Source organism: Pleurodeles waltl, chromosome 7 (genome assembly GCF_031143425.1).
Source record: "Pleurodeles waltl isolate 20211129_DDA chromosome 7, aPleWal1.hap1.20221129, whole genome shotgun sequence".
In the NCBI taxonomy this organism is placed as follows: Eukaryota; Metazoa; Chordata; class Amphibia; order Caudata; family Salamandridae; genus Pleurodeles; species Pleurodeles waltl.
The window spans coordinates 1,374,494,853-1,374,515,902 of record NC_090446.1 but is presented as its reverse complement, the minus strand read 5'-3'; the positions used below and the strand labels follow the sequence as shown (position 1 = coordinate 1,374,515,902).

The 21,050-nt window shown below is 46.2% G+C and overlaps 1 protein-coding gene across 2 annotated transcripts in view; it reads left to right on the top strand.

Moving 5' to 3' along the window:
• Positions 1 to 21,050, top strand: part of LOC138246342 (circularly permutated Ras protein 1-like) — a 214,958-nt gene that overhangs the window by 61,241 nt on the left and 132,667 nt on the right. For both annotated transcript variants that reach the window (XM_069200855.1, XM_069200856.1), the window contains exons 2-3: positions 17,070 to 17,170; positions 17,481 to 17,672. In XM_069200855.1, coding sequence (XP_069056956.1) covers positions 17,083 to 17,170; positions 17,481 to 17,672 — 280 coding nt within the window. In that variant the 5' untranslated portion in view covers positions 17,070 to 17,082. The remainder of the gene's footprint in view (positions 1 to 17,069; positions 17,171 to 17,480; positions 17,673 to 21,050) is intronic.

The following is a 21,050-nucleotide window of genomic DNA, read 5'->3' as shown; positions in this document are numbered from 1 at the left end:
GCCAGCAACATAGACCCCACACACACACAGCCCCTATGTGACGCCCTTTCCAACCACTTCCTCCACAAAATCCTGGACATCCACAACAGCTTCATACCACACACACCCACCACACACACCCCTCACTCACCCAACCCAACCCCCACTTGTAGTGTGGTTAGTTTTACGTATCCTTTGCGCATTAGCTTCAGGCTTTAGGCCTTTGTGCACTTTGCCCTGGATGTGTTTTATTCATTTGCTGGCAGCTTAGAGCCTCTGTGCACTTTGCTCTAAATGCTTTTTATTAGGCTTCGTACTGTTATTTTTCAAATAGCCAGTTCTACGGTGTTGTTTTTTTATTCATATCACACTGTTTTGCCTACTTCAGCACTGGAGTTCTCCATAACATATTCACTCTGTGCTTCAGTCAAGGATACAGTCTGGTACATTGCCGATAAACGTGGTAGGAGTTTAGATTTGGCATTCCTGCGTAGGGCCATTTTGTGATCACGATGACATGTTAGTTATAAAATCACTTCCTTGTCCCAATACACAGAGGAGGGAGATTCCGACCAGGGAACCACAACTAGACGCTGACTGCCTCGTTGCAGATGCTGAACCAGATCACAGGCTTTGCTCAGGTATGAGGGCTGATGTCTCCCCAGTGATTCGGAAAGGCAAGCTAGAAGCTTAACATGCTGTGCTCTAAATAGAACAAGCAGAGGGAGAGTAGAAACTGTTAGGCACTATGATAGCTTTGTTCTTATGTTTTACTCTCCTGGTGACTATTTCAATCCTACTGTGTTGTGTTGTTCGGGTTATTGCGGCTCACGCCTTATTAACTAAAATACAGTCATTTTATTAAAACATCATATAAAACTTATACTGTCTTTGTCATTTGTATATGAGATCATATTGTAAATGAGAGAGTTGGTTTGGATCTGAGTGACCACGACTTCCCTGAGAAGTTCCAAAGATGTCATGCGCTCGGCTGCCTAATCATCTCTTCCCCGTGGGAGAAATGAGGCACTGCTAGTTAGCCGGAGCAAAAACCGGATTTAGGGTGACAGAGTTCCTTACACGTGGGTCAGACTCAGTCCCCCACACCGTTATCGATCCTGCTGCCTAGAAATCCAGTAGTCTCATTTAGGATAATGAGAGCCCACGCGACATGGCGCCGCCAAAGGTTGGTCTGGCTCTAATATTTAGGTCCGACTGACTCTCTCGGTCTCATATATATTTTGACTCCTCGGTTCCGTACGCGGAGACGTCCGTGGGGCTGAGGGTCTCCACCACCACGGGATAGGTACATCCTATTGCTTAGTGGTTGGTTGTTCAAGCTTGAACTTTGAAAGGAAAAACCCCGATATTGGTGTGCCTTCTCTGACCTAGAGCTATTATTTTTTTAACAAATGGCGAATCCTAATGTAGTGAATATAGCAATCAATATGCGCCACCCGCTCACAGGACATCTGGTAGCACATGGACTGGCAGTCCAGGGGGGGTCCGGTCACTTTTGTGGTGGACGCCCATGCAGCCTATAGAACAGAACTTTTTTTATTCTTGGGTCGTATTTCCGGCAGTTGATGGGGGTACAAATACTTTTCACGAATACACTGTTGCAAATGTCCCTGGACAGTACAGGGCTTACGCATACTTAGAGATACCTTTATCTTATCAAGAACACCATAATTGGCTTGATGGCGCCCTCCCACACACAGTAGCACAAGTGAGGTTAGGTCCACTGAGTAATGATGGTCCGACCTGGCCTTTATTGGCTACTTACACACCATATCCTGCGGTTGCAAATTTGGCAGTGGCTGACGTGCGTCGTTTATATATAGACTTAGCAACTACATACAGAAGACTGGTTCAGTTTGTAATGCAGGCATTAAATACTAATGCAGCGCGTGCTGCTCCGGCTCACCCACAAGCAGTGGTTCCGGGTATCAATCCAGCCACTGTACACTCAGTTATGGGTAAGGTACCGGCTAAACGTGAGGAGACTCCATTTTGGCTGGCGCAAACAATTAATACGCTGGAAGCAGTATTTCCCCATACGGGACCTCAGGATAAACATAGAATATTGACGATGTGTTTGCCGTATGGGATGGTTCCTCCGGTGGACCTTTGTAATACCTGGGGCACGGTGTTTGCCGCGCTCTACACTACAGCACATGGTACACCGACATTAGCTAATTTACCGGAAGTGCTTAAACAAATTCAAGATGAATATGGGGCTGCCCCTGCCTTAGATTTGGGCATGCAGTTAATGGGCAATTTTGCCACGGTTTCTTCTATTATTTTGAGTAATCTCAAGGGAGAGGCAGTAGCACTAGCGGTGCGTATGCGTCTTCGGGATGTTCCGCAGATTGATCAGGAGCGGGAACTTCCGAGAATAATAGCAGAAGCATATTCCAGTATTGGTCGCGATAGCCTAGGGGCTAGACCACAAAAACCCCAATTACAGGGTAAAAATAATAAAGATAATGCTAAACAGCAGCAACCTGAGGGTACTAAAAAGCACTGGGAAAAGAAACAGCAAACACCTAAGAAAGATGGGGGACACTCTCCGCAACCGGAGACCCCACAGAATAAGTATAATCTCAGGAATAGGGATAATTTGAAGACGCCTGATAGATATCAGTATACTGATACACGCCAATCTCGTTCCTTTCAGGACTCATCAGAGAAGAGAGGTGAGAGAGGTGGGCGGTCAGAGCGGAGGACGGAGTACGTGAAACCGAGACAGGATTCACAACGCTCAACGGAGGTTTCTATTAAACAAGAAGAGAAACCGCTGCAACAGAAACAGCAATTTAAGAAGAAGAAAGTGGCAGCAGTCTCAGTTAGACATGCCGCTCAAGAAGAGAGTTCTCTTGACGAACAAGACATGGGCGTTAGCACTGTTAGACAGCGCGGCAGAGGTCACAATAGTTCGCCGGAGTCTTCTAGAGCATCTGGAGGTGAAAGCAACTGATGACTTCATACAAGTCGAAACAGCGGATATGCGTGTCTCTGATCCTGATAGGGTTTATCAAGTGACTCTACGATTAGAAGGGGACATTGACCGCATTGTTCACGCCATCTTTTGGGACCATGTGGTAAAATCATATGATGTTCTGCTGGCCGAACAGGACTGGCCACCTGACTTTGTTCGCGACTGTCCGGTTGGGGAGGAAGTTATTGCACCTTCCATCTCACCACTTGTTCCGAGAGAACTAGCGGAGTCCTATAGTAAAACATGGGCTCTAGCACAGGCTCCCGCCCTATATAGAAATAACGTGGGGTGGGATAGACAATCACCTTATCATGTAATTCCAATAAAGGGCGAACCTCAGCCACAGCCGAGGTATCCTGTCAAATTTGAGGCAAGGGCATCGGTTAGGAAAATTCTTACACAATTGGAGTACCAGGGTGTAATTGAGCCCTGTGTCTCGCCGATGAATAATCCCTTATTTCCGGTTGCTAAACCGGACCATTCATATAGGATAGTGGTGGATTACAGACATTTGAATAGTCATACACGCACATATGCAATACAGAATTCACATAGCGCAGCGCTTATGAATAATATAGTACGTAAGAAATACAAAACAACGTTAGATATCTTGAATGGAGTTTTCTGCCAAAATATAGAGCCCGAAAGTCGGGACTATACCAGTTTCAGTGCGTTTGGCTCTCAGAAAAAGTTTTGTCGTTTGCCTCAGGGGTATAAGAATAGCCCAAGACTGTTTTCGGCTTGTGTGACTGAAATGCTACACGAGTTGGACCCTGAAGCGTTATCATATGTTGATGACATATATCTGACAGACGATGAGATTCTGCAACATCTAAGGCGTGTATCGCGCATTGTTGTGGGGTTTGCTGATATTGGCTATAAGTTTAATTTTAAGAAATCAAAGATTGCCTTCCTCAGCGTCATTTTCCTGGGATATGAGTTGTCGAGTGAGGGCAAGAGCTTAGCGCCACATATTTTGGAGAAATGTGCTTTATTGCAGCCTCCTAATACGGTTCGGAAGCTCCAGTCATTGTTGGGGTTTCTGAATTTTGGCAGAACTTACATTCCTGATTATGCTACGCGTATAAAACCCTTATACGAATTGATTCGCCCGAATTTTTCGAGTAGATTTTGGACGATTGAGCATACACACATACTACGAGAATTACAGACTGATCTCTTAGCAGTTAAACATTTACACACATGGGACAATAAGACACATTTAGTCATCAGGGTGATACCTGGGGCTGTTGGGTTTACGTATGTCACCTTTAATGAGGGTGAGACAGTCCCGATTGCATACAAGTCCCACTTGTATTCTGCTGCAGAAGAACGATTTGCACAGACTGAGAAAATACTCACTGCAGTACAGATGGCTGTGATTAAAGAAAGACCGCTTGCCCAGGGCCAACGCATCATTGTCGTTTCCCCGATTCCAGCCTTAGAGGCTGTTACGAAAGCGAGTGTTCCTAATTCGAAAGCTTTACACCCGCGATGGATACAATGGGCTACGTCTTTGACAGCCACTGATGTAGATTACATATTTGACCCTAAACTGCAGACTCAAGAATTTCTTCAATATGAAATGGAGTACCCAGTTCCTGCTGGTACGTTGCCTATTGACCAATATCAGGTGGTCATGTATACCGATGGCTCTGCGCAACCAGCGGTTGGGACTAAACAACAGTATTCTGCTGCATGTGCGGTGGTGAGCGGCACTATGGAGGGGGAAGTGTTCTGCCCCCGACATACTTACACTAAAACCTTGGGGGATTGCACGGCACAGCTGGCTGAGCTCAAAGCTCTATTGTTAGCGTTGGAGCACGCAGATCCGGCGATTTTGACCTTGCTGGTCTGTGACTCCTACTACTGTGTTCAGTCTTTCAATGAATATCTGCACTATTGGAAGTTGAATGGGTTCAGAGATTCTAAAGGCAACACCATTAAACATAAATTGTTGTGGGGTAAGGTTGCGGGTCTGAAAGAAACGCTTCCTAAGGTCCATGTTGTGCATACACTTGGACACCAGCGCGTTGGAATACACGTTGCTGGGAATACTTTGGCTGATGAAGCCGCAAAGTCGGCAGTGGCTGTCGCCACTGTGGCCGCAGTAACTCGTTCGAGTTCCAAACCAGACACAGAGATTTCGGCTGCCATAAAAGCTACGGCTGATGGCACGCCATTTCCTAAAGGATTTCCTTCTAAATATGGTTACTGCTTGAGTAGTGCGCTAAATGCTGTTGTTAATATTCCAGGCATTGGTGTACGTGAACTACCCAATAAAATTGAGAGACCTCGATTAATTTCTGCAGCACATGAGGGGGTGGCATCTGCACATGCTGGTGTGGCTGCCACGATTTCACTTTTACAAGCTCGTTACTGGTGGCCTGGTCTCTATAAAGAGACAAAGCAGTATGTCCTTTGTTGTAACGTTTGTCAACAAATTAAAGCTTCGTCGGCTAGACGCCTGCAGCAGATGCCCCTTCTGATTTCAAATAAACCTTTACAGTGTGTGTACTTGGATCATTGTGGTCCGCTGACACCAGATAGTGCATACAAATATATATTGGTTGCTGTAGATTCGTGCTCCAGATTTGTGTGGGTATGGCCACAATGCTCGGCTGACGCTCGAACTGTTATTAAAGATTTGCGCATCTTTGTCGATACATTTGCAGTTGCGGCTTTTCATTCGGACCAAGGCCCTGCTTTTGCCTCTAAGGCATTCAGGGACACCATGGCTTCGTTGGGGGTCCAACTCCAATTCTCGTCTCCATTTCATCCAGAGGGAAATTCTGTCGTGGAGCGTTTAAATCGTGATTTAAAGCAATCCTCTTAACGGCCAGAGTTATAGGTGCGGGTCGTGGTTGGCTAGCCCACCTGTATGGAGTACAGAGAGCACTTAATAACTTGCCTAGAAGGTCACTGGGGGGTCGTACTTCATATGAGTGCCTGTTTGGAACACGAATGTATGTTCCTGATCTAGATGGTCCTGGTGTGGAGGCGGCGGATACGCCCTTTGACATAAATGATCGTGTCACTGTTTTGCAGGATTTACAACAATTCCGTGAAGATAACTCTTCTGCAAGTGCTGCCTCCTCAGGAATTAAGGATGTGCCAGCAACTCCTACTGGTTGGATACCCAGGATTGGGGATCTAGTGCGTGAAAAGGTCGCAGTAAAGAAAGAATTTGGTCCTTCTTATCGAGCACCTGTCCCTGTGTTAGGGGTTAGCGGCACTAGAACTGTGATTTTACCGCCGCTGCAAGGGGCCAAAGGAAATCGCTTTGTTTCCATTGATAATGTCAAGTTACAACATGTGGCCGATTCTGCACAGCAGACCAAGTGGGACACCCAGTAGTTCCGGAATCCCTCTCACTACTGGGGAAGAAGTCCCGCTGCAGGTGATTTACACCGACGCTGTTTCCTTTCCGAGCTTGGGGAGGGTGGATGATCTTGCGATTGTTCCACAGACGACGATTAATATGGAATCTTTTGATCAAGTTGCTGTAAGTTCTACTGATGTTTCTGAACATGTGGTTTATAGCGTGCCTAGGCGAGAGCCTCCATCTGCTTCTTTGTTCACAATTGCACCTTTTGCAAGAACTGTCTCTGGCTGCTTCAACGACGCTGATGATGCAGTGTCCAGCTCCTCTTCCTCGATATCTTCTGTCCGAGGTCCACGTAAGCTGCTGGGTTGGCTTAAACGCACATATTTTGTTTTTCCTTGGAACTATTTGTGGCTTTTTATGGCTGTAATGACTCTTTTTTTATGGTTGGGATTTGTGGTTACTTTTTTTCTAGTAATACATGGTCATTTTCTTCCTGATCGATCTGACATTGAGCACGTGGAGACTGTGTTAAAACCACATTTTTCGTCTCATATGGTTCGAAGAGACTTGTCCAATGTAAACATTTCTGCAATACCGATTCCGGATGGGATTGTGTGGGATAAAGTAATGTTTGATATATATGGTCCCACTGAATTGATTCAAATACCGTATGTCCTCAAGTTATCAATGAATGATATTGTTATACCAGGCATTGTTTCTGATGATTGGGATGTGAAGACAGTAGATTCTATGCTAACAGATTTGCAATATTATACTGTCCATGACGATGAAGATGCTTACCAATTTAGAGATAATCATGGTGACATGTTTTGCTACAACTATTATGGACACCACTTTATTCATAAAGCTAGTAGCCCTGGGTCCATATTTAATTATGTGCAATGGGAACATTGCTCGACTCCTCCACAAGGGAGTTCAAAAATGTATTATGATAAATTTGCATATTTTTCTGGGCATAATCAACGAAATGCTAGGTCTTACTATTTTAAAGTTACTCCATATTCTAATAAGCAAATGTTATTGACCGATACTAAATTACTGTATTCAAATTTGTTTGTATCTAAACTTTCGGTCGAGGGGTATGAATACTGGTTTAAGACTGTTGACTTGAAAAGTGTTTGGGGTACGAAAAATTGGCAGATGCAAGGCAGGGACACATTATTTAGAGCATGTATTATCCCAGTGCAGATGATTTTCCTCAATGACACAGTACAACAGACTAGCTGTTTGGGCTTGGCGACAATTAGAGAGTTAAATTTGCCTAGTATACCTGTCCCTTCCAAATTAAACAACTGGCAGCACTATGTGAATGCTACTTTTAGTGAATTTACACATTGGGTCCAGAATGGTACGCTTAACACTTCATCGATAAATCCGGGCGGGTGGTTATTATGGCCTATAGACACTAATGAGTGTCATCAACGTTTTGTCACCTCTTCAGAGGGGTTCAGGACTAGTAGGGCAGACCCTCGTTACATTTCACCAGAACATGCTGATATTATAACTACATACAGCGTGGGGAAGCTTTGTCAGTAATGGTTGAAGTCATCCACGCTGGATGCAGTTAAGTCACATCTCACGTTACTGTCTAATGATACTGATTTACAAGATTTTTTGTCAGGTCCCAAGGTACCACGGAAGAAAAGGTTCTTATACGAAGTTTATAATGAGATTTGGAAGCTTTCACAACAGGAGGCTGCAGCCCGGTTGAGGCAGATTGATCAGGAAAACCTGATGCAGACTTTGGGGGTGATTCTCACCCTGGCGGGCGGCGGAGGCCGCCCGCCAGAGTTCCCCCCTCCAAAATACCGCTCCACGGTCGAAAGACCGCTGAGGGTATTTTGGGTTTTGCACTGGGCTGGCGGGCGACCGCCAAAAGGCCGCCCGCCAGCCCAGTGCAAAACACCCTTCCCACGAGGACGCCGGCTCAGAATTGAGCCGGCGGAGTGGGAAGGTGCGACGGGTGCAGTTGCACCCGTCACGAATTTCAGTGTCTGCAAAGCAGACACTGACATTCTTTTTGGGGCCCTCTTACGGGGGCCCCTGCAGTGCCCATGCAATAGGCATGGGCACTGCAGGGGCCCCCAGGGGCCCCGCGACACCCCATACCGCCATCCTGTTCCTGGCGGGAGAACCCCCAGGAACAGGATGGCGGTATGGGGTGTCAGAATCCTCCATGGCGGCGCAGCTTGCTGCGCCGCCATGGAGGATTCATTTGGGCAGCGGAAAACCGGTGGGAGACCGCCGGTTTTCCACTTCTGACCGCGGCCGAACCGCCGCGGTCAGAATGCCCAGCGGGGCACCGCCAGCCTGTTGGCGGTGCCCCCGTAATTTTAGCCCTGGCGGTCCTGGACCGCCAGGGTTAGAATGACCCCCTTTGTCTGTTGTTGATAATGGCATGCATACCCTTTCTGACCGTGTTTACACGATTGACAGCGTTGTTTCCTCTGCTATTGACATTATTAAATCGGACATGTCTTCTTTATATCATGGGCAGAGTCAGACGCGGTCCATCATGCAGCTGCGTTGGACTCTTCAGACCTTGAAGGCAGGTCGCGTTCCATGGCAGCACATTCTTGCCAGAGAGATCTTTGTCTCCTTTAATTTGACTCGTCAACAACAGCTGATGGCTAAAAAGGAAGCGACATATGTTATGTTGAATATTGAGAAATTGGAGAAACTGCCTTTCACGGTGGCTGAGATTCCATCAGCTGAGTGGTTGATTCATGGGGTTATTAATTTGCCCATCTCCACTCTGCAATTTACTTCTAGTTTGAAGCACATTCCGGTGGGTAGATATGAACTATTGGGAGACAGTTACATACACGAGGTGTGGGAGCTTCCCTTTCAATACAGATGTGTTAATGGTTTGAGGGAGGTTTTTCTTAGAGGTAGCGAATGCGAAGCTTCTGTCAGCCATTCCATGGTTTGTAAACAGCTGTCCTTGCACGGGGCGTGTAACGCTTCGATTGCTAACTTAGCTTGTTATCTGAAGGGAGTTCCAGTCCCGGTTATTAAAAACACTTTCCAGGTGCTTTCTAACGGCAGTTACATTGTTCTTAACAGCGAACGCTGCTGTGGCATGCGTGCCGGAATAGTTTATGTTGTCGTTGTCAACAAGGCCGTTACGTGCTGCGGGAATGTGTTATTTCCCCCCACTCAAATTAGGGAGGTAGCGGACATTTGGCCTCATATTGCTACTTCCAAGGTTCATTTCGACAAGTTGAGTCGGCTTAAAGCTTTATTGTTTCAAAAGCATGTGGCCCTTACATCTGCTAGCGAGACCTATGCACTTCAGGTGGCAAGGTCATCGGCGGAGATACAGTCCCTTTTGAATACTAACTTTCCGAGTCACTTCGGTGAACTTGTGGGACGTATATTTAATGCATCCAGCACTGCTGGTATTGCACATTTTTTCAAAGCCGTTGGTGTTGGTTTTGCTCACACCTTCTCTTCCATATTCGGTTTGATACCTTCGGCTATACACTCTATTTTCGGAAGCATTTTTGGGGGTTTCCTGATTACTTTGGCTTTGTTGGCTGGAGTTTTGCGATTGTTGCTATTTTTTCGCAATGGCACGACGAGATCCTATATTGCTGCTCCCGTCAGCGCAGCTGTGTCGTGAACGCATGATGCAGCATTTTGGAGCAATACTCCTGGGACATTTGGAGTGTGACTGGTCTCTATCATTCCGACCAGTTTTGGATTGTGTGCAACCCGTGTTTCGGTGCCTTTGGTGCTCGTTTGAACATGCACTGGCTTTCTGTCTCTCACTGCAGCGCCATCCAGTGGTCGAAACTGATCTGTTGATGTTCCCGATTAGGGCTCATTCCCAGACTTGTGCACTACGGTTGCGTTTGCTTCGTGAGGCGGTTTATGAGATTCCCTTCGTGGAGGAAGATGGTGTTGTCTCTTTCCTGGCCCTGCACGGGGTGCCTCCCTGGATGGTTTTGGGGCTTTGGAACACACCTGCTCCATGGTACTTTGTGGCGTGGATCTTCCGATATTAACATATATCGAAGTGGAGGAGCTCCTACGTTCTATTGCTTCTGTCTGACAATTGGATTTTTTTCTCTCCTGCAAAATTGACACTCTATTGAATTTGGCTTTATCGTCACATGTTTCCTAAATTTATGACTTTGTTGTCTTCTGACCTTGTCGAAATATATAGTTTTATGTATTGTTTGTATTTGGGGCATGCTTTTATATTATTGGAACCACTTGTTACCGACAAGAGGAGGGTGTACTGTGGTTAGTTTTACGTATCCTTTGCGCATTAGCTTCAGGCTTTAGGCCTTTGTGCACTTTGCTCTGGATGTGTTTTATTCATTTTCTGGCAGCTTAGAGCCTCTGTGCACTTTGCTCTAAATGCTTTTTATTAGGCTTCGTACTGTTATTTTTCAAATAGCCAGTTCTACGGTGTTGTTTTTTTATTCATATCACACTGTTTTGCCTACTTCAGCACTGGAGTTCTCCATAACATATTCACTCTGTGCTTCAGTCAAGGATACAGTCTGGTACATTGCTGATAGACGTGGTAGGAGTTTAGATTTGGCATTCCTGCGTAGGGACATTTTGTGATCACGATGACATGTTAGTTATAAAATCACTTCCTTGTCCCAATACACAGAGGAGGGAGATTCCGACCAGGGAACCACAACTAGACGCTGACTGCCTCGTTGCAGATGCTGAACCAGATCACAGGCCTTTGCTCAGGTATGAGGGCTGATGTCTCCCCAGTGATTCGGAAAGGCAAGCTAGAAGCTTAACATGCTGTGCTCTAAATAGAACAAGCAGAGGGAGAGTAGAAACTGTTAGGCACTATGATAGCTTTGTTCTTATGTTTTACTCTCCTGGTGACTATTTCAATCCTACTGTGTTGTATTGTTCTGGTTATTGCGGCTCACGCCTTGTTAACTAAAATACAGTCGTTTTATTAAAACATTATATAAAACTTATACTGTCTTTGTCATTTGTATATGAGATCATATTGTAAATGAGAGAGTTGGTTTGGATCTGAGTGACCACGACTTCCCTGAGAAGTTCCAAAGATGTCATGCGCTCGGCTGCCTAATCATCTCTTCCCCGTGGGAGAAATGAGGCACTGCTAGTTAGCCGGAGCAAAAACCGGATTTAGGGTGACAGAGTTCCTTACACGTGGGTCAGACTCAGTCCCCCACACCTTTATCAATCCTGCTGCCTAGAAATCCAGTAGTCTCATTTAGGATAATGAGAGCCCACGCGACACACTCATGACCCCCCCACCACACTCTCCACATGGACCCCCACCACATACGAAGAAACCGAAAAAAACATGAACTCCATCCACTCCGGCTCCCCCTCCGACCCCTGCCCACACCGCATCTACAACAAAGCTAGCCCAACCATCGCCCCCATACTCTACAACATAATCAACTCCTCTTTCGACTCTGCCACCTACCCAGATCCCTGGAAGCACGCGGAAATCACCGCTCTCCCAAAAAAAAAAAAAGCCGACCCGGAGATCCTCTCCAACTACCGCCCCATCTCCCTCCTCCCTTTCCCCGCCAAGGTTGCAGAGAAATTAGTCAACGCCGGTCTATCCCACTTCCTCGAAGCAAACAACACTCTTGACCCCTCACAATCCGGGTTTCGCAAAAACCACAGTACGGAAACCTCCCTCATCGCATGCACTGATGACATCAGGACCAAAGTCGACAAGGGCGAGACCGTCGCACTCATCCTCCTAGACCTCTCCGCAGCCTTTGACACCGTCTGCCACAACACACTCCGCACACGCCTCCACAACATAGGAATTTGCCACAAAGCCTTAGACTGACTCACTTCCTTCCTCACCGACCGGACCCAGAGAGTCCGCCTTCCACCCTTCCACTCCAACACTACCAAGATCACCTGCGGAGTCCCCCAAGGGTCCTCTCTCAGCCCCACACTCTTCAACATCTACATGATCCCCCTAGCCAATATCCTCCGAGCACATGGAATCACTATCCTCTCCTACGCAGATGACACCCAACTCATCCTCTCCCTCACCCGCAACCCCACCACTGCCAAAACCAACCTACACGCCGCTCTCCTCGACACCGCCAACTGGATGACCACTAACCACCTCAAGCTCAACTCAAACAAAACCGAGATCATCATCTTCGGCCCCAACAAAACCACATGGGACGACTCCTGGTGGGCCACCACCCCAGGACCCGCACCCACCCCTGCAAACCACGAACACAACCTCAGCATCATCCTTGACCCCTCCCTCTCCATGACACAGCAAATCAATGCTCTAATCTCCTCCTGCTTCCACACACTCCGCACTCTAAAAAAAATCCTTCAAATGGATTCCCCCAGAAACCAGAAAGACAGTCACCCACGCACTCATCAGCAGCAGACTGGACTACGGTAACGCCCTCTACGCCGGCACCACACTCAAACTCAAACGCAAGCTCCAGAGAATCCAGAACACAGCTGCACGCCTCGTCCTTGGCCTCCCCCGCCACGAACGAATCTCACCACACCTTAAGTCTATTCACTGGCTCCCCATAGACAAGAGAATCACATTCAAGATCCTCATCCACGCACACAAATTCCTCCACAACACCGGCCCAACCTACCTCAATGAAAGAGTTAACTTCCACACTCCCACATGCAACCTCCGATCAGCCGATCTCACCCTAGCCACAGTCCCCCGCATCCAACGCACCACCACAGGAGGCAGGTCTTTCTCCTACCTTGCCCCCAAAACCTGGAACTCCCTCCCCACCGACCTTCGCAAAACCAAAGACCTCCTGGTCTTCAGAAAGAACCTCAAGACATGGTTGTTCGATCAGTGACCCTCCCTGCCCCCCCGACTTCCATCTCCCCCCACCCCTCCCCAGTGCCTTGAGGCCCTCACGGGTGAGTAGCGCGCTCTACGCATTTTTTTATTGATTGATGGCTCTGCTGGTTGTTGCATCCTGTTCATTTAACCCCCACACAAGCATTGTTTAGTTAAGGAAAGAGTAACTTTGGCATGCATATGAGGAGGTTGGCCTACTTCCGTTGGTCTATTTAGGGAATGCTAGTGATGTTAAGATGTGACCATGATTCACTCACGAATGTGTGTGGATTGTCCAAAGTATCGCCACATATTGCCCCTCTCTCCATGAGGTTGCATAACTGTGATTACAAGTACAGTATGTTCCAGGGATAAAATATAAAATAATATATTTATTAATTAGTGTGTCATTATTTTAAAAAAAGAGATTCTCAGAAAAGATTGGAATGATTTCTAGGGTGCTTGGATGTGCTGTAAAGAAATGAAGATTGTTTGAAAGGAAGGGATGGGTGAAGTGAAGAAATATATAAATGAAGGTCGGCCTCGTAAAAATATTGTGAGTAAGGGAGTGAGAGGGTAATTAGAAGTCAAAGATGAGCAAACATGAGCTAAAGGTTTTTGTTCAGAGATGGCCAGGTAGCGCCTCAACAAAGGTTGAGAGGAAAGATTTGAAATTAATATCATGAATGGCATCTAGGAGCCATAGAATTAAAGAGCTATATTGGTGGCCAGGAAGAGATGTAGAAGCAGAACTAAATAGGTAGTTTGTGGAATGTGATAATTCTGATACCAGAACTCAGGTTACCATCAGGCGTCCCTAATGTCCCATGAAGTTTCCTAGCATGTGTTGGGAATACATATCATGGACATATTGCACAGAGATCACAAGGAGTTGATGTATATTAATGTTTTATTGGACTAGTTTATAAAATGGCTGGAGCTGGAGGCAGTAAAGAAAGCTGAAGATTAAGCTATGGTAAAAAGTTTAGATAATGTCATTATGAGAGAGAGCTTACTCAAAAGTAAAGGTGATATTGGGTCCCAATTCTAGTCCGACTGTGGGGAAGAATTTTTTTGTAGAAATGGGGTTCTACGCAAAACCACATCAGTTTATGAATTTGCAGGAAATTGATGCATTGCGAGAGGTTTATGAAATGAAACATAGATTTATATAGGGCAGCTTATCACCTGTGTGGGTCTCAAGGCGCTGTCCATGGGCCTGGGGAGATTTAGGGCCTCATTACAACCCTGGCAGCCGGCGGTAACACCGTCAACAGTTTGGCGATGTACCGCCAGTGGATTATGACCGTGGCGCATTAGCCACAGCCATACCGCCGGCCCCTGCAATTTACCGCCAGGCTTGCGCCAGGCGGTCATAATCCCCAGGGCAGCGGTCAGGCACTGCTGCCCTGGGGATTATGAGTACCCAACCGCCAGCCTGTCCATGATGGTAAACACTGCCATGGAAAGGCTGGCGGTAAGGGGGACTCGGGGTGCCCCTGGGGGCCCCTGCACTTGGCATGGACAGTACGGGGGCCCCCAGGCACAGCCCCATTGTGCATTTAACTGCCCGAATTTCGGGCAGTGAAATGCACGATGGGTGCTGCTGCACCCGCTGCACATAAACATTGCCGCCGGCTCTATTATGAGCTGGCTACAATGTTGATGTGACTTTTCCGCTGGGCCAGCAGAAAATTCATAATAGGGAGCCATCAATACCACCAGCACTGGCGGTATAGTGGCGCCCGCAGCATCGGCGGTCTTTCTACAAGACCGCCTAAGTTGTAATGAGGGCCTTAGTGATTTGCCCAGAATCACAGAATTTTGTGCTGATGCAGAGAATCAAACCAGGATCTCTAGCTCCCCAGGCGGTCGCTCGGACTGCTGTACTACATCCTCCTTGGAGTTTTAGTGCAGCAATAAAAGGAACTATATACTTGGCAAGGAACAGTAACTTAAATTGAAAGATGGGGTGAAAAAGATAGTACAGGCATACAGGTACATCTATTAAAGCTACAAGATTCTTGCCTTTTGCAATCATGAAGGGAAGAACGCCATTTACCAAGGATACCTACGAGTCAATGTGAAAGTCTAGGTCGTCTAAGTGTTCACCAGAAACAACTTGGGATAATGTCAGGAAGACACAATCTGTGTACAAGAAATACTATGATGTTAAACATGGGGTGAAGTCGATTGAGCTGGAGGAAGTGCAATTGGTTAGAGTGAAGAAGGTTAAGAAAGTAAGGAAAGGAGTCCCTTAAAATTGCAATAGTATTATGTAATGCAACCTTTTTGAGTGATGGCAGGGTTTGATAGAAGAGCCAGTTAGCTTTAAACATTCAAGAGTAAGATGATGCTGTCCCTATGAGTAAAATGGATTGGAAGTAGTTTGGGGGGTTTGACGGTTGTGCGGAAGAGTGCAATGAGTCTGGAAATCGCTTGAGTGAGAGTAGTGACATTTGTGTTAATGAGAACCAGTATGTAGAAGGTCAATCTGACGCAGTTGTACGTGGCCAGGAGGGAGTGGAAAAAACGTCTGCAGAATCCTCGAACTGTGAAACTGGTGTTACCATGGGAAGGTTTGACAGCAAGATGATTAAACCTAAAACGTTGGAAGAATTAGTGTGTAAACAATCTTATCTAGAAAAAAGGATGCACAGTTCCAAATGGAATGTTACAATATAGATCTTCCTCTAATACAGGAGAGATCAAGAACATTCCCTTTGGGTAACCTAATTCAGGAACAAGTGCCCTCACTCACCTATTGGTGACATGCTTCATCATCGGGCTATGCTCCTCGTCAGACCGGCACTGCAATATCAGACGGGCCCCTCGTGGGGGCTCTTTACCAGAGATCTTTTGTAGAAAATTGCCATAGGTGAATGCAATAATGTGGGATTTGGTGATTTGAACTGTTAAAATTGACTAGTAGGACCCCATAATGAAATATAATTTTATTGAAAATATGGGCCTCTGTCAAGATTAAAAACAAATCAGTAAAGGGGAAGTAAGAATGTCTGTCTTACCGTAATCACAATGTAGTGTTGGTGAACCCTATAGTCTAGGGATCATGTATGTGTCGGGAAGAGTTGGACATCCCTACATTGCCCTAATTATAGAAGGTCAACATGTTTCTCTCTAAAAGTAAGTCTATAAAGTTCTTGGTGCGATTTGTCTGGACCTCAAAAAATCATACCTAATCCTCACAGCTATGTTAAACTATGTTAACTTTGTGGTACAGGAACCTAAAAGAGAAACAAAGGGTTCATTAGAAACACAGTAGTTTAATAATATACAGTGCCAAACGGACATGCCAGTGTCAAACAATCTTATCCGCCGTGCTTTTATGTGCCTACGATTTATTGCAAATTGATTCTTATGTAATTATTAAGTTAGATTGAATGTGTTTAGATTGTTTGTGCTTTAAATTAAGGACAGTTAGAGAGGCAGTAGCAGCATCTTTGAACAGAATGGCAGCAATAAATTAAATATTTATTTAACTCCGCTCATTTGGAGTATCTTTTACACTAGACGTGCTCTCTGGTACCTCTGGCATTGACACCCAGAGTGTGAGGGATCATGAGTAAAGGGTTGGAACATAAAGTAAGCACTGATGAAAAAGCTATGGTGTTTTTCTGTCATTTCCGCTGCATACCCTTCCCTTATCCGCTCAAACGCACATTCAAAGCTCTTATTGGAAGCGAGAGTTAAACCATGTGATGTCATCAGGCAGTTAAGTAATGCGGGATGTCATTCCGCCTATGACATTTTCATAAGTGGCCATTCATGGTCTAGGCCTTTCTGTCCCTGCTTGATGTTCAGTATTGCCCTGTTGGCCTGGAACAGATTCTAACTGTGGGCATACAAGCTGCTCCAACACTGGCTGCACAAAGGTATCTCTGACCTCAAGTTACCACTTTTATTTACAGATCTTGCATCACGATGGAGTTTTGTTGCCGATATTTCTACATCCCGAACAAGGGACCGAGGACCCCCAACATTGCCCCCACCAATGATAAGTCAGCGCAAAGTGAGTGAAGTGCTCCCTCATGGCCTTTGATTTTGAATTTGTTTCAACTTTCTCTTCCACAGGTTAGGTATAGAGAGATATTGGGAAGCTTCTCAAAAGGCCATGCTATGAATGACTGGCAGGACTGAATCAGTTGTGTGCTTAACCTGACATTTTTCTAATGCCCCCAAGCTCTACCTGCCTTTCCAAAGGGATGACCTTTGTGCAATTCTCCAAGTTGAGCTTTAGATCCTAAAGGCCTCCTTTGCAGCACTGTGAGTCCAGGCATATGCTGAGGTGCCAAGAATAATTACCTGCTTTTTTTTTAAAGGAGAATCTACCAAAGTCTATGGACTCTACGACAATGATGGAATTGAGTCTGAAGGGGCTGCTGGACTTCCTCCGGCCTTCCAAAAGGAAATCAATGACCAAGAATTCAAGGAACATCTTACTCCGAAATTAGCTTCACGTCCCACCCAGCCTGGTGAGAAAGGAAGGTCTCCAGAAACGCACCTGCCTCTAGGTAAGAACAATCTATTTCTTCTCTAGAGTTTAAAGTGCTTCACACACTTACATTGACGGAGCTGGAACCTCACATACTTATAACCTCCCACACTCAGTTGTACTCCCACCATGGTAAGTTTATTTATTTGATGATTTGATTTGATTTGATTTATTTAGCAGAAAGTAGTCCTGGTGTTCTTCAGAGCATTTTGCTGTGACATCCTATCACCTTGAAAATCCCATTACATCTGGAATGAAGGAAGTAGGGAGCTGTGTTGTTAGTTGAAGCCTACCTGCAAGAGGGAGTAGTTGTTATTTTACTTTCTACTCAATTACTTTTTTCCTCCAAGGAATTGTCTGTGAGATGTTTTTACAGCTGGCAGTGAGGATGAGAGAAAGAAAAGCGCAAGAAGAAGAGTTTGGGATGTTAACATTAAGGTTGGGCAGCTAAGCATTGTCCATTATTGCAGAAAAGATTCAGAGTGGAAGTCTAATGTGTTGAGAGTCATGGGCATGTACAACAAAGGTTTCATCTCAGGCTACAATACATAGAAACCTAAAGCCTATGTGCATAAACTTGTCTCTGAATACAATCTAGTTGTGATGTTTCTAGTGATCTGTAAGAAGAACATGACATAGATCACCCCAGACCTACAGGAATCCAAATGGCTATGTCGCAGACTGGAAAAAACCTGGTGCCGCGAACCTACCAACTCCAACCACTTCGCATTCAAGGATGCCATACGCAAACATCACCAAGTGATCCGCACCACCAAAGGGACCCACTTCAAAAACCGCATTGACACCAGCGCTCACAACAGTAAAGAGCTCTTCGGCATGATCAAAGAGCTCTCCGCCCCCAAGACTTGCCCCAACGAACCTCCGCCATCACAGGAGTTCTGCAATTTACTTGCAACCCACTTCCGTCGAAAGATAGAAGAAATCCACAACAGCTTCAACCACCAGACCCACCAGCTGAATACAAACACCCACGAACCCAATCCCCCAAGCGACATCCACCTCCTCCACAACTGGACCCCCGTCATCAAAGACGACACCGCCAACACCATGGCCTCCATCCACTCCGGATCACCATCGGACCCCTGCCCACACCATATCTTCAATAATGCAAATATCATCATCGCTCCCCACCTCTGCAACACCATCAACAGCTCCTTCAAGTCAGCCACCTTCCCAGAAAGCTGGAAACACGCAGAAGTCAACGCCCTGCTGAAAAAACCTAAGGCAGACCCAGACGTCCTGAAGAGCTACCGACCAATCTCCCTCCTCCCATTTCCAGCCAAAGTAATCGAGAAAATCGTGAACAGCCAACTATCCCGATTCCTGGAAGACAGCAAGGCACTCGACACCTACCAATCCGGATTCCACAAACACCACAGCACCGAGACCGCACTCATCGCTGCCACAGACGACATCAGGACCATGCTCGACGAAGGAGAAACAACAGCACTCATCCTCCTGGACCTCTCCGCAGCCTTCGACACGGTTTGTCATCACACTCTCCGCACACGCCTCCATAACGCCGGAATCCGCGACAAAGCACTCAACTGGATCTCTTCATTCCTTACAGGCAGAACCCAGAGAGTCCGCCTCCCACCATTCATATCAGAAGCCTCGAGTATCATCTGCGGTGTCCCCCAAGTCTCATCTCTCAGCCCCATGCTTTTCAACGTGTACATGGCCCCACTCGCCAACATCGCACGAACACACCACATCAAGATAATTTCCTATGCAGACGACACTCAGCTAATCCTCTCCCTCACAAAAGACCCTACAGCTGCAAAAAACAACCTCCACAACGGACTCCAAGCCATCGCCAGCTGGATGGAAGCTAGCCGCCTCAAACTAAACACAGACAAGACAGAGATCCTCATCTTCGGAGCAAACCCCTCAGAATGGAACGACTCCTGGTGGCCCACCACCCTAGGATCCGCACCACCTCCCACCACCCACGCACGCAACCTGGGATTCATCCTGGATTCCACACTCAGCATGACTCAGCAGGTCAACGCCATCTCCTCTTCTTGCTACAACACCCTCCGCATGCTCCGGAAAATCTTCTAGTGGATTCCCGTCGAAACCAGGGAAACTGTCACCCACGACCTGGTCAGCAGCCGACTGGACTAAGGAAACCCCCTATATGCAGGTACAACAACCAAACTCCAAACAAAGCTGCAAAGAATCCAGAACGCATCCGCCCGACTCATTCTGGACGTCCCTCGCCGCCACCACATCACCCCCACCTCAGAGACTTACACTGGCTACCAATACCAAAGAGGATCACCTTCAAACTCCTCGTTCACGCACACAAGGCCCTCCACAACACAGGCCCAACCTACCTCAACGAAAGACTCACCTTCCACACCCCCACCCGCAACCTTCACTCCGCCAGCCTCGCCCTCGCCTCCGTTCCCCGCATCCGCCGCACCACCGCCGGAGGAAGATCCTTCTCCCACCTGGCCGCCAAGACTTAGAACTCCCTACCGCTCCACCTTCGCCAGACCCAAGACCTCCTAATTTTCAGGAAACACCTAAAGACATGGCTATACGACCAGTAGCTCCCCCCACCCCCAGTGCCTAGAGACCCTAACGGGTGATTAGTGCGCTTTATATATCTTATGATTGATTGATTGATTGATTGATCCTTAACTGTGATAACCTATTTATGTTGGCTTGTGACCTCATAATATCTGCTGCCAGCAGTCAAGGCAGGTCATGGAGCATCATTACAGCTGCAGTTTACAAAAACTGAAGTATCATTCTTATAATCTGTTTTACTAAAATGAAGAGTGATCAGCAGAAAGGGGCTAATTTTGGTAATGTTTCTTTTTTGCACACTATACTTCATTACAGGAAAGAAAGAATCTCTCTGCATGTTACTACTCATCCTAAGCTACAGCTCATTTTTAACTTGATGTAAATTAAACTGATTCTAATATGTTTTTGCTTGAGATAATTAACTGATTTTTCATGTATTTAATTTTGCACTAGAGATTCCACTTTTATTTTTCACATTTGCAAACATATTGACTCTTTCACAGGAAGGAGCAAAACACCAAGGATTTAAGCTTTTGTGAGAAGAGTGGTGCTTGACTATGTATTGTATGGAAAACTAAATGCTCAGCCGTACCTTAGAAGGATATTGCAAGTCATTTAGGAGGTCCATGACTTATAAAGGAATTCCTCTGTGGCTTCCAATATCCCTAAGTGCACAACAGTGATATTTTATCACATGCATATATAACACAGCTTTCCAGAGAGAGGAGGTGGAACTCGGTACATCACTAGGTTCAGGGGAAAATATTAAAATATTCATCATTAAGATAAAAAGGACTCGTACAGTTCTATGTATTGATTTGCTGTGAAGATCACTGAC